At 33.3% G+C, this 14,628-nt stretch overlaps 1 protein-coding gene across 1 annotated transcript; it reads left to right on the top strand.

Moving 5' to 3' along the window:
- Positions 1 to 7,587: 7,587 nt before the first annotated feature.
- On the top strand, positions 7,588 to 8,507 carry LOC131155838 (adenylate isopentenyltransferase 5, chloroplastic-like). Its single transcript, XM_058109285.1, has one exon. It carries the CDS (start codon positions 7,590 to 7,592, stop codon positions 8,505 to 8,507), a length of 918 nt encoding a protein of 305 aa, XP_057965268.1. The 5' UTR covers positions 7,588 to 7,589.
- Positions 8,508 to 14,628: the final 6,121 nt, after the last annotated feature.

The following is a 14,628-nucleotide window of genomic DNA, read 5'->3' as shown; positions in this document are numbered from 1 at the left end:
TATACCAGAGTTACTACAATCACCGTATTTTCATATATACATCCCGAAAATAAAACCTAGGGATATTTCCCATAAAATCTAACTGTCCCTACAAAACTTGCCCTTCAAAAAGGGTAGATAGACTGTACTATATTAGCGGGGCTTTTCCCGCTCTCCTATCCGAGGCTCTTGAAAAGTTAATAAGATTTAGGGTGAGACACCTCTCAGTAAGGGAAATAAACTAATACCAGTGTGTGGCAACATGAGTATTATGTGTTCTACATATACCATACATAATATATTCAATACTGTTTATCAAATCTGGGAAAACATACATATATATATATCAACACATAGCAGAATATACTGCATTTTCATAAACATATCTCATCTCATACTCTAATAATAACATAAAACAATCCTGATAGGTTAGCTGACTGTTGTCATGTATTACCTCCACATGATTGGGTTGTGTGGCCCAAAGGCGGGACCTGACAATGGTTGGTCGATCACTGCCAATTCAAACAGTAGTATGTAGGTTCGATGGGTCTACCCAGACTGGTCCGTACACTAGGGGCGATAACAGCACACTTCTTGAAAAGAACCACATCGACCATCCAATCTCATACCACTCCGTATAGCGGCGTTAACACAGATATCATGATCACGAGGACCATGGACACATAGCAACGGTACCGTGCAAGTGCTTGCCTAGACCAAGCCAACCAGGTTCTGATATCATATACATATACTAAAATCGTCATACATGGATAACTCATATCATTAATTATCAAATCATTCATATCATATTCATATACATATATCATGAAAATCATCGGCCCGTACGCCAGCATTTCACATTTTATCATAGTTCGGCCCGTACGCCGGCAAATCATATAACGCAGCCCGTATGCTAGCAAATCACATAGCTCGGCCCGTACGCCGGCAAATCACGTAGCACAGCCCGTACGCTGGCAAATCTCGTGCACATAGCACGGCCCGTACGCCGGCAAATCACACACACATATATATATATATATATAAATATCTCGGCCCGTACGCTGGTTTTCCATCATAGAAATCCATATCGTCCCCATTCCCAGAAAACAGTATTTCACAACATTTTTATACTCATACCACACTAAACAAATTTTCTACGTATTCAACATATCATCATTTAAACAGTATTTTTCAAATATAAATCATATATATAAATATATTTATTTTTTTCCTGAAACCATATATTACATATATATACATGCATTTTCTCAAAATAAAACTAACTTAATTTATCCCCTTACTTGATTCCTGAAAAGACCCTAAGAAAATCTTCCCCGTACCCACAAGGTTCTCAACTCAACACCCTGAAAATGAAAACTCGCAGAATTTAAGTTTAGTATTTTCGTACGTACAACATTTTCTATAACTACCACTAAGTCAAATTCGACTTAAAAAGTCTTACCTCAACTTAGGGATGATTCCCAACGTTCCCAATCAACACCCTGGAATTGAAAATTTTCAGTATTAAAGTTCAGTATTTTTACGCGAATATCACTTTCTTAAACTGTCAAAAATCCAAATATTAAATATAAAGCCTTATCTTGGATTTGGGATGAAATTCAACTTCGTTTCCTTGACGATCCGCTCCGGCAGACTTATAAAGAATTTCACCAGGAGCGTCGTAGTGGCTTGCATAAAACTAGCCCGGAATTGAAAAGAGAGAGAGTCATAGGAGAGAGAGAGAGAGAGAGAGAGAGAGAGAGAGAGAGAGAGAGAGAGTGTGAGAGTGCACTTGCCGCACACCAAAATAAATCCAATTCAAATTGGATTTTTTTTTTTTTTGACTTTTCAAAACTTCTTGAAGAAGCTTGTGGTTTGAATTTTATTTGACTTTTCAAAACTTTTTTTTTTGACTTTTCAAAGCTTCTTGAAGAAGCTTGTATTATTATTATATATATATATATATATATATATAATATCATAGTTACTTATATATATATATATATATATTTTGTCCTTATCATACTATTCATTTTACTTGTTAATTTAATTAATTAATTTTATTTTATTATTTTATTATTATTTTTTTTTAAATTGTATTTTTCCCGGTTACTACACACTATGCAAAAGAAGTACTAAAAAAGTTTGGTATGGACAAATGCAATCATGTGACAACTCTAGTTGAAACGGGATTGGAATTGAGAAAGAATGAGTAAGGAGATGTTAACCCCACATATTTCAAGAGTCTAGTTGGAAGCTTGAGATATTTGACGTGCACCAGACCAGACATACTCTATGGAGTTGGACTTGTCAACAGGTACATGAAGACTCCTGACCAGTCCCATCTAAATGCAGCGAATAGGATACTCTACTATGTCAAGGGTACCATCACTGATGGTATGTTATATTCATTAAGAGGTGAATGCAAACTTATTGACTATTCAAATAGAGATTGAGGAAGAGATTTTGATGAAAGAAAAAGCACGACTGGATTCACATTCTTCATGGGAGATATAACGTTTACATGGTCATCGAAGAAGCAACCCATCGTAACGTTGTCATCATGCGAAGCTGAATATGTTGCTGCCAGTTCAGCTGTTTGTCGTGGTATATAGGTCATGAATGTACTTAAGTATTTAGGATTTTTTCAAGATAACCCTATAGAAGTCCACATCAATAACCGATCTGTGATTGCACTTGCGAAGAATCCAATTTACCATGAAAGAAGCAAACGTATTGATACTATGTATCATTTTATCAGGGAGCACGTCAAAATAAAGAAGTGGAATTGATATCTTGCAGAACTTATGATCAAATTGCTGATATTTGTACGAAGTCACTCAAACATGATATTTTTACAAGACTAAAGATAATTCTCGGAATGAAAAATCTAGGAAAGTCAAGTTTAAGGGGGAATGTTGAAGATTAAACTTTAATAATGGGATGGTGGCAGCAAAATTTGACGGCCTACACCAACCCCAGCCCACTGTTGTTGAATTGTAGTGGAGAGTCAGCCACCAACCTCACTAACCAACCCACCATTGTTGATTATACTGTTCTAGAAATTGCTATAAATAGATGTGTGTGTGTGTAATGTAATGTGTGGTGTAGAGAGGGTGAACGACCAGTGAGAAGGGAGAAATTTGTATCTTGAATTTGCCTCTGTATTTTTTTTCAAATTGAAATTAATTGTTTTGTATCTTTGTGCAATCCTCACCGAGTTTCAATCGTAACCAGTAATTGAGTAAGTCCCCTCCACCCATCAATAGAGAATTTTATTCATTTGCAACATATAATAAACTCAACATAAATTTTTAATCATCGCATTCTTAATATTATTTATTTTTATTCCTTTTTGAAATGGATATTAAATAGTTCTAAAATTTTAAAAAAATATTGACGACTTTGATGTTAACAACATTACATTCATATCATACATATATAATATAGGCTTTTTAAAAAAAAAAAAAACACACACACACACACACACATTACATTATAAAAACTTATATTTTTAGAATAATATTAGTAAATTACATTATAACATTTGAAGTGTGCTTACCATTGCTTAAAAGAACTTCAAGTTTTTTTTCTTTACAATAAATAAATAAATCAGCTCTTCTTTGCACAAAAAAGATAATAATGTTTTCCAAGAGTACACCAACAAATTAGCATTGTAAATAGAAAGGTCTCACCGTATTTACCATTTGGGCCGGGTCAGGCCGGGCAAATGCATATGGGCTTCAATCATAACTAGAGGAATGCGTCAAATTCTTGGGCTTTGCCAAGGTTATTTCCTCTCAAAGTGTTGCAGAAATTGTTTTTCCAATAAAAAAGTGATGAATTTGATAAAGTGTTGGAATTGAAAAAATACTGAAAGTTATAAGTGATATTTAGTTATATTTAAAATAAGTGATGTTCAGATACTTATTTTTATTGTAAGATGTTATACTATGATAAAATAATATATAATTATTTTAAAATATAATTTAAATTAAAGCTATATTGTTGCCAATTAAACTTTTAATTAATAATAAACATTAATTAATTTAACTAATATTTAAATATTTTTTATTTAGTAAAATAATATAATATTATTGTTTTTAATTATAAATAATATTGTTATAACTTTATATTTATAACATACATCATATTAATTTACATTAAAATAGAATTAACAATTAATTAAAATTTTAATTTATTTATATTAGTTTAAAACAATTATATGTTTCTTCTCTGTTCCATAATTGAATTATATTTATTTGCTAATTAAGATGTCATAATATGTTATTATCTTATTATCTTTTAAATATTTTATATTAGGTAAAATAATGTTATATTATTTGAAATTAACAGTTTGTTCTTAATGTATATTATAACAAGAGATTGTCACATTGATTTATGTTAAAAATAGTAATAATAATTAAAATTTTAAAATGTTTAACTTATTTAATATTAATTTAAATCAATAGATGATTTTTTTATTAGTTCCGTGATTGTTATATTTTATAATAATTAGTATATCATAGTACATAATAAAATAATATATGATTATTTTATTATATATATTTTAAATTTAAAATAAAATATTCAATATTTAATGTTTAATGAATAATTATATTAATTTTATTTTTAATTAGTCTTTAAACATTTTTATTAAAAAAAATAAAGTAGTATTATTATGTTTTAATTGACAATAATTTTGTATTAAATGTATGTTTTTAACCCATGATTATCATATTAATTTATGCTAAATAATATTATTAATTAAATTAATATTTTAAAATATATTTAATACTATTTTAAATTAACAAATGGTTCATCTTTCTTTCATAATTGAATTATATTACATCAATAATTAATAAGCTATAATACACAGTAAAATAATGTAAGACTATTTCTAATATTTATTTAAAAATTTCAAATAATTTTTTAAAAATTACAAAATAGCCAATAACTATAGATTAAGTATAATACACAATTATTTTAATTAGTATGTTACAATACATAATCAAGTATCAGTATTTCTGGGACTTTGGTGAATGACAAAAATTATAATTGAAAGTTGTTTGTCCAATGATCAAAAGACATATATTTTTAAGTAATTGCTCAATGTGAATAGTTTTTTAAAACTCAAAGAATTGATGGATACGATTAGTTTTGAAAAACTTACTTTAAGGGAGGTTATATCGGCAGTAGATAAAGTTTCCTATTATTTATTATAAAGTTTCTATAGTTACCCGTGTAATTATAGAAAATCATAGGAGTTTTTGTATTTGTTATATGAGTTTTCATATTTAGTTTGGTATGTGTAAACCTTAGATATTTAGGGATTTCTTATGAACGTGCCTCCATAATTATTTTTTTAAAGTCATTTTTTGTATGAGTGAAAGAATTGTTCTTGATTATTCTAATTAAATATTTAATTATTCTTGCGAACTAATTAATTTTATGAATTCCACAATATTTCATGTAGACATTTGAAATATTGTAGTCTCTTTACAATTTTTTTTTTAATCAAATACTCAAATATTACAAACAAGTGAGTCCCATGAAATTATATGTGGATCTTATCATGTGAGACTCACTATTTAGAATGATTTTATTAAGTGAGAGGGACTAATAGGAGGACCACACTAGTCCTCCTAAAAACCTAACTTTTCTACTTTATCATTTATTTCATTTTTGAAAGTTATTAAAATCCGAGAAAGCGGCGTAGGGAGATGGGGGCGGGGGGAGGGACTAAGCTTTACTCAATCGCTATCAATTAATTGTGTATCAATTAATAGTGTATACCATATACAAGAAGCATAGAATCGTCAATGAAGAACAAAATTAAATGGACCATTTTTAGACGCTTTTTAAATAAAAAAATGCTATTATAAATCATGTTTCAAAATGAATGTTTTACCTTTTGTTTTTTTTAAGAAAGACAAGAGTTGAATAAATACACGTCATAAATTGAACAAACTATAGTAATAAATATTTTCTTCATTTGTTTAATTTAATAAAAAATTATGAAAGACAACGAAAATCCTTTGTTATTCTTTAAATCACACTTATTAATCGCAAAACTTAAACATTATGCATGTGTTGAAGCGAGCATTAATGTCCCATATTAAATTTTGTACCAAAATTATTCATAGTCATAGATGCAGTGTTACGCTAGCAATAATTATTTTACGTGATTAAGGGAGATTTTCGTGACCATAGTATTTTTTAAGTATTAAATGAAAGTATGTGAATTAAATTTTAATATAAAAAACATTAATGAATTTTTATGTTTCTAGCCCTTTGAAAAATCATTGCATTTTTTGGAGGCTTTAAAATCGATCATCCATGATTAAGTGGAGATCGGTATAGGGGCAGACCCATTATTCCGGTGAATTAATCGAGTATCCAAAGGATCTCGGACACCATCGTTTCAAAAGAATAAATAAATAATTAAAATATATTAATATTAATAAAAAAATAAATTGAAGGCTAAGGGGATAGATGATGCCCCCGGCCCTTATACATGATTTATTAGTTACCTAATTACAACCATTTTCTTATATATTTTTAATTAACATCTTGTAAAACACCTTTTCTTTGAAATTTTTTGGGTTGAGAGAGCTCTCAATTTCCCCTTGAGAGTTTGCCTCAGTGAATTAGCAATTGTGCGTCAATGGGCGGACGACTTTCAACCCCCTTGGGTTTGGTACCGCACCATAGTGTCCAAAGTATCGTGAAAGTGGCTAGAGTCCTTGGGTTAAAAAACAAAAATACAACCACAACAACAAGAACAACAACAACGACAACAACAACAACAACAACAACAATAATAATAATAATAATAATAATAATAATAATAATAATAATAATAATAATAATAATAATAATAAGATTCAAATTCAAAAATTGTATACTACATTTAGTGTGTTTTGTGGTTCAATAGTCTTTAAGGCTTTGTTTGAACAAATATTTTTGTTTGAATGAAGAAAATGAAATGAATATTAGAAGAAAATGCATACTTCATTATAATTTCTCTCTCTTACTTACTTTACAGGATTCTATAAATTTTAAGACTCGTACTTATGAGTTCTCTCCTGTTTTGTGCTCAATTGCTCTCCACCTTATCTCCAAATCTGTTGGGTTTTAAACATTTTTCTCATTATTTTTTCCTTACTTTCCACCTTATTTCCGAATCTTCCTTCATCGTAAGTCATTCTCTCTCTCACTCACTCACACACACATACGCGCACACACACACAGACCGATATCTCACAAATTTCCTTCAAGTTATTTTCATGTGTGTAATGGGAGAATTTGTCACTTCAAGAAATAGAGTAGATAGAACTTACTTTTTTGTTTTCAAAACTCGAATTGATACATTCTTGCCCACGTAAAAAATAAACTACTTGGTACCCATTTAGTAGGTACTAGGGAAGTACAGTATCTTATCTAAAATTGTATTAGATATACTTTCTTTGCTTATTCTTATACAACATTATTTAATTTATAGGAGGATGCATGATAGCCCTGGCAATGCAAGTCTTGATCATTTCACCTTTGCTATTTTACAATCTTAATTTATTGATGCGAAGTTTACATCTATGGCAGCATAAATAATGGAAATCAACAGCGGGATGTGCCACAAGAACAAGGCTGTGTTCATTATGGGAGCAACCGGAACCGGAAAGTCTCGCCTCTCCATCGAACTCGCCACCCGTTTTCCGGCCGAGATCATCAACGCCGACAAAATTCAAGTGTACAAGGGACTGGACATCGTCACCAACAAGGTCAGCGAGCAGGAGCGCCGAGGCGTGCCCCACCACTTGCTCGGCGACGTCGATCCGGACTCCGACTTCACCGCTCGCGACTTCTGCCTCCGCACGCTGTTCGCCATGGACACCATCACGAGCTCGAGCCGGATTCCCATCATCGTGGGCGGATCCAACAACTACATTGAGGCGCTGGTGGAGAGTCCACAGTACAGGTTCAAGGCCAAGTATCAACCCTGCTTCATATGGCTCGACGTTTCGGTGCCTGTACTGCACGCCCACGTCTCGAAACGGGTCGACCAGATGGTGGCGGCGGGGCTGCTGGAGGAGGTCCGTGAAATATTTGTTCCGGGCGCTGACTATGACAGGGGAATTCGCCGCGCCATCGGGGTTCCGGAGATGGATCCGTACTTGCGGGCCGAGAGTGCCGCTGCCGGCGCCGAGGAAGATAAGAAGCGAAAGGAGGCTCTTCTGAGGTCGGGCATTGAAGCCATCAAGGCGAACACCTGTGAACTGACGTGCTGCCAGATGGGGAAGATCCAGCGGCTGAGGAATGAGGTTGGATGGGCGATGCACCGCATTGATGCGACTCGGGTGTTCGAGGAATCAGGTAAAGAGGTGGACCAAGTGTGGGAGAAGGCGGTGAAGAAACATAGCTTGAAGATAGTGGGTGATTTTCTCAAAATTGATGCATTGGAAACAAAATTTTGGAGACTCAATGATAGAGCTGTTGCACGTAACTCAGCATTGTTGATCGATCAGTAAAGCATACTGATACATGACGAGAAGTTAAGAGAGTCGTACTAGTAATTTTTTCAATAATAAACTCTAAAGAATGCAATTAAAGGAATGAGAAGAGTGGGGGTAAATATTGTTTTTAATGCATGAATTAGGGTTCCATCTTGTTATATTAATTAAGTTATAAAATTTCTTAGGGTGTCATTTAAAGGAAATGAAACGGGAGATTGGGGTATTTATGCATTGTGTAGCCAATACTTAATTAGCGTCCGACGGTCAGAAAACGAGAAGTTACTTTTCTCTTATATTTATGTAGATAGATTTATAAAAATTTGAATAAACTTTATACTACATTTCTTGTAAATTTAAGTAAATTTAAATTAAATTTTAAATTTTTTTTTTCAATAGAAAATAACGATTAATATCCAAGTAGGGTTAGGAAATAATTTTTTTTTAAAATATAGTATAAAATTGTATTAAATTTTGTCACATTTCATTCAAATTTGAATCTAATACCTAAAATATTGAAAAATGATTCTAACTTTTCAAGTTAAACAATATTTGGTATTCTAAGTAAATTTGTAAATAAATGGGCATTGATTAGTTAGTGGATAAAAAAAATAGGATTTAAGTCAAAGCAAAATAATAATAATAATAATAATAATAATAATAATAATAATAATAATTTTATTTTCTAATTTTTAGCTTTCAAAAGAAATTATAAAGAATGCAACTTATTTTAAATATTTTTCAAGTTCATATTAAAAATGTAGAAAATAAATAATTCATGTAAAATAATTTTTTATATATTTTGAAATATTCAAAAAAATAAATAAAAAGGCAACATGTTTTACAATTTTCTAAATTTCATATAAGGTAATATTTGGAATCATTGATTCTAGGATTTGAATTTAAATTTGTGTGAATTTACAAGAAACTTCATACATAATTCACTGAAATTAAAGTTCAAGATCCAAATCTCGCTCTCATATGTAAAGTAAGAGTTGAAATTTTAGAAAAATAATGGAAAGATTTTTTCCAACTCTTTTTTATATAAATTTGAAAACTTAGAAAACAAGGTGGTATTTATGTAATTATTTGAAAAAATAGAAATAAAAAGTAAAATTATTTTTACAAGCAAATAGTGCCAAAACTATTTATGGATATTCATTTATTTTATAAAAATATAGTGGAAATGAAAAATTAATTAACTTTTTTTTTATAATTTGTTGAAAAAGTAAAATAGAAATGAAAAACTATTTTTCAAAATAGAAGGATCCTAAGTTTGAGGGCTCTTGGAATCCAACTCCACAAAATCAAAAAATAGGATTTATTCTTAACTTTCAATATTTAATTTAAATTATAAAATAGGATTAATGTTTAAGTTAATCCTTGTGACCTAGCTTTCCAAAATTGACCCGTTTAACGCAAAATCAGAGAGACACTATCATTTTAATAATGGAAGTTATAAAAATATACCAACTAAAAAGTGATTCGTTATTTGTAACATACATAACAAAATAGAATTTTTAATTCAAAGCTCTCAAAAGATTTATTAACAATTGCTAGAAATAATGGTATATTAGTGACGATTTTGAAACTGTCACTACTAGTGTTTTTTATTTAAAAAATATAAAAAAAATTAAGTTAAGGGTATTAGTGACGGATTGGGAGATCCGTCACTAATAAGAGGATATTAGTGGTGGTTTTGAAACCGTCACAACTAGTGTTTTTTATTTAAAAAAATATAAAAAAAATTTAGTTAAGGGTATTAGTGACGGATTGGGAGATACGTCACTAATAAGAGGATATTAGTGACGAATTTGTAAATTTGTCACTAATGGCCCCTTATTAGTGACAGATTAACAACTGTCACTAATACTTCCTATTTTAAAAAATTTAAAAATTTTAAGTTCAGAGTATTAGTGGTGAATTTATGAATTTGTTACTATTTGTCCCTTACTAGTGACGAATTTGAGAACCGTCACTACTAATTCCCTTTTATAAAACAAATAAAAAAATTTTAATTCAGAGTATTAGTGACGATGTTGTAAATTCGTCACTAATAAGAGTCTAATAGTGACGAATTTTTAGATTCATTACTAATACTTCCTTTTAAAAAAAAAAAAAAAAAATTTAAGTTCAGAATATTAGTGACGAATTTATAAATTCATTACCATTGGTCCCTTATTAGTAACGAATTTCTATATTCGTCACTATTAGGCCATTATTAGTGACGAATTGTGGACTGTCACTAATGCTATGTTATTTATAAAAAAAATAGACGAAGAGTAGTAGTGAAGCTTTTGAAACCGTCACTAATGCCCAAAAACCCTAATTCATTTCAACGGGATATTTTCCCACGCTTTCCCCTCCTTCTCCAGCTGGCCTCTTCCCCTCCGCCTGCTCCCATGAACCTCTCTAACTCCCAGTCTCCCCCTGCTCTCGGCCATAAACCACCGCTTTCCCACGCTTTCTTTCCTGCTCCAGCTCCTCCTCTTCCCCTCTTGCTCTCGCGATCCTCTCTCCCAGTCTCCCGCTGCTTTCAGTCGCAAGCCATCGCTTTCCCACGCTTTCCCTCTTGCTCCAGCTCCTCCTCTTCCCCTCTTGCTCCCGCGATCCTCTCTCCCAGTCTCCCGCTGCTCTCGGCCGCAAGCCACCGCCTGCGAGTCGCCGTAGGCTGCCGTTCGGTTCCCCTCTGCCGCAAGCGACTGTCTACGAGTCGCCAGAGGTCATCACCCGATTCCCCTCCATCACAAGTTGTCACCTAACTCCCCTCCGTTGCAAACCAGTACCTTTGAGCTGTAAGCCACTGCCAGCAAGTTGTTGGAGTCCGTTGCTCTTCTTTGTAAGCCGCTCTTTCTTTGTATTTGTGCATTTGTCAATTTCTGGATTTTTATCAATTTTTGGAGTTTATATCATCAAACGTATATAGATAAATCATTTTATGCCATGTGTTTGGGTCCTAAATCTAAATTTTCATAAGCTTATGGATTAGTAATGTTTGTATTTCAACTATTCTTGGATTGTCCAATGCGGACGGTTCAGGAAGTTGTATTTATATTGTTGTCATCGTTCACGCTTTGTCAATTGTCATTATATATTTCGAACGAGTCTTTACTTGTATTCTCTGGGTGCATAGTGGGGTGTTGTGACAATTTGTTAGTGATGAAAAACTAGCAAAATTTTCACTTGCCCCATCTCGTGTACTTGGAGAGCCATGGGGAGATGCTGCCGAAATTTATAATGACTACGACGAAGGAATTTGAGCGATTGATCGCAATGCAAATGCAACATTCCTGAATGGGATAGGATCCGTACCCTTTAGAGTATGATGGTTGATTATAGGATTCACGATGCATGCATGATAAACATTATGAGAATATAATGAACACCATTTACTTGAACATATTATAGGGTAATTAATGAATATGGATAAGAGTTGGATGAACGCTCGGGGTAGGTTTTTTCCAAAATACATGAAAGGGGTACATGATTTCATAGAGTTCATGTGCCTTCGTGCAAACAAACCCAGTAGAATAAGGTGTCCTTACAAGAAATATCAGAACATAACATTCAAACACATTGATTTGGTCCATTCACATTTATTAGACTTTGGAATGGAGAAAAGGTACACAACATGGGTGTTCCACGGTGAAGATTATGCAGTTTAGTGCGATGATGATAACGATAAAGATGAGGGGGCAAATATAGTAGGTGGTGATACCTGTTTGGAAGGGGTAATTGAAACGTTAGGTGACTTGCAAAGGGGAATTGCAATGGACACGGGTGATGTGCCTGTGTCGCGTACTGGTGATGAACCTGCTTCAGCAAGTACCGTACCTTGTGATGCTAGTACGTTGAATCGATTCGGTAAACCATTTGCTAATCTCATGAGGGATGCATAGGTGCCCTTTTATCCAAACTGTAAAAATTTCTCAAAATTAGAGTTTCTGATAAAGTTGCTTCATGTAAGGACAATGCACGGGTTATCTCAAAGCCCATTCAACATGCATTTATGCCTCAATAAGGCAGCACTGCCTGATGGTGAAACACTTCCCAAGTCTTTTTATAAGGCAAAGACATACATGCATGAATTGGGTCTTGGTTATACTCTAATACATGCGTATAGGTATGATTGTGCACTCTTTTATGGTGAACATGAAAATGCGAACGAGTGCCCAGAATGTGGTGAACCGAGGTATACAACTAATCAGAAGAAGGGTGAAAAGATCCCCAAAAAAGTTTTGTGATATTTTCCATTAATCCCGCGGTTGCAACGATTGTATATGTGCAAAAATACTGCTACAGATATGAGATGACATCAAGAGAAATGTCTTCAAGATGGAAACACCCTTAGCCATCCAGCGGACTTCGAAGCTTGGGACGAATTTGATAAAATGCATCTGTGGTTTGCTAGTGATCCTCGCAACATCAGACTTGACCTTGCTTCAGATGGGTTCAATCCTTTCGGTAACATGACCAACCCATATAGCATGTGGTCAGTTATGATGATGCCATACAATATGCCGCCATGGCGATGTATGAAAGAACCTTTCATTTATATGTCTCTGTTGATTCCCTGACCTAGAGCACCTAGTAATGATATTGATGTTTACTTGTGTCCGTTAATTGATGAGTTGAAAAATTATGGGAAAAAGGAGTAAAGACGTTCGATGTGGAAACCGGGACAACATTTCAGATGCATGTTGTAGTCTTGTGGACAATTAATGATTTCCTCGCATATGGAAACCTGTCAAGTTGGAGCACAAAAGGCTACTTAGCATGCCTAGTATGTAATAAGGATGTTGGGTCCTTATCCTTGAAGCATGGCCGCAAGTTATGCTTTATGTGTCATCGCCGTTTTCTACGAACTAGACATCCTTGGAGGACTTGTGGCATTAGAAGCTTCAATGGAAAACCTGAACGAAGGTCGCTGCCAAAGCAGCTAAGTGAGGAAGAGACATTAAACCAGTTAAGGTTGATCGGATATGTGAAATTTGGGAAACCACCGACCTGTAGAAAAAGAAAATGCGCTGAGTGGGAGTTGAATTGGACAAAAAGAAGCATCTTCTTCGAGTTGCCATACTAGAAGGATCTTCTAGTACGCCACAACTTAGATGTCATGCACATCGAAAATAATATTTGTGAGAATGTCATTGGTACATTGCTTGATATAAATGGGAAGACAAAGGACATCGCGAATGCTTGTATATTAGTCTCTTTTTCTATTGAAAAAATAATAAATTTTAAATTTAATTTAATTTACCTTAAATTTACAAGAATGTAGTATAAAGTTTAATTCAAATTTTTATAAATCATCTACCTAAGATAAGAGAAAAGTAACTTCTCTTTTTTGAATAGACCGTCGGACGCTAATTAATATTGGCACACAGTGAATAATACCCCAGCTCCCGTTTCACATTTCTTTAAATGATCACCCCTCAGAAATTTTATAACTTAATTAATATACAAGATGGAACCCTAATTCATCATTAAAAAACATATTTTACCCCCACTCTTCTCATTCCTTTTAATGCATTCCTTAGAGTTTATTATTGAAAAAAATTCACTAGTATGACTCTTTTAACTTCACTCGTCATGTATCATGTATGCTTTACATCGTCAATGAAGTCTCCAAATTTTGTTTCCAATGCATCAATTTTGAGAAAATCACCCACTATCTTCAAGCTCTGTTTCATTCACCGCCTTCTCCCACACTTGGTCCACCTCTTTCCCTGATTCCTCGAACACCCGAGTCGCATCAATGCGGTGCATCGCCCATCCAACCTCATTCCTCAGCCGCTGGATCTTCCCTATCTGGCAGCACGTCAGTTCACAGGTGTTCGCCTTGATGGCTTCAATGCCCGACCTCAGAAGAGCCTCCTTTCGCTTCTTATCTTCCTCGGCGCCGGCAGCGGCACTCTCGGCCCGCAAGTACGGATCCATCTCCGGAACCCCGATGGCGCGGCGAATTCCCTTGTCATAGTCAGCGCCTTGAATTTGAATCTTATTATTATTATTATTATTATTATTATTATTATTATTATTATTGTTGTTGTTGTTGTTGTTGTTGTTGTTGTTGTTGTTTTTTATTTTTATTTTATTTCTATTTTTTAACCACTTTGGTCACTACAAAAATAAGATT

This window comes from Malania oleifera, chromosome 5 (assembly GCF_029873635.1).
Source record: "Malania oleifera isolate guangnan ecotype guangnan chromosome 5, ASM2987363v1, whole genome shotgun sequence".
Taxonomy (NCBI): domain Eukaryota; kingdom Viridiplantae; phylum Streptophyta; class Magnoliopsida; order Santalales; family Ximeniaceae; genus Malania; species Malania oleifera.
This window is presented reverse-complemented; position numbering and strand designations above follow the sequence as displayed.

Bases quoted from the DNA above. Each gene is read 5' to 3' on its own strand.
- LOC131155838 (XM_058109285.1), top strand. From the start codon at position 7,590: ATGGAAATCAACAGCGGGATGTGCCACAAGAACAAGGCTGTGTTCATT.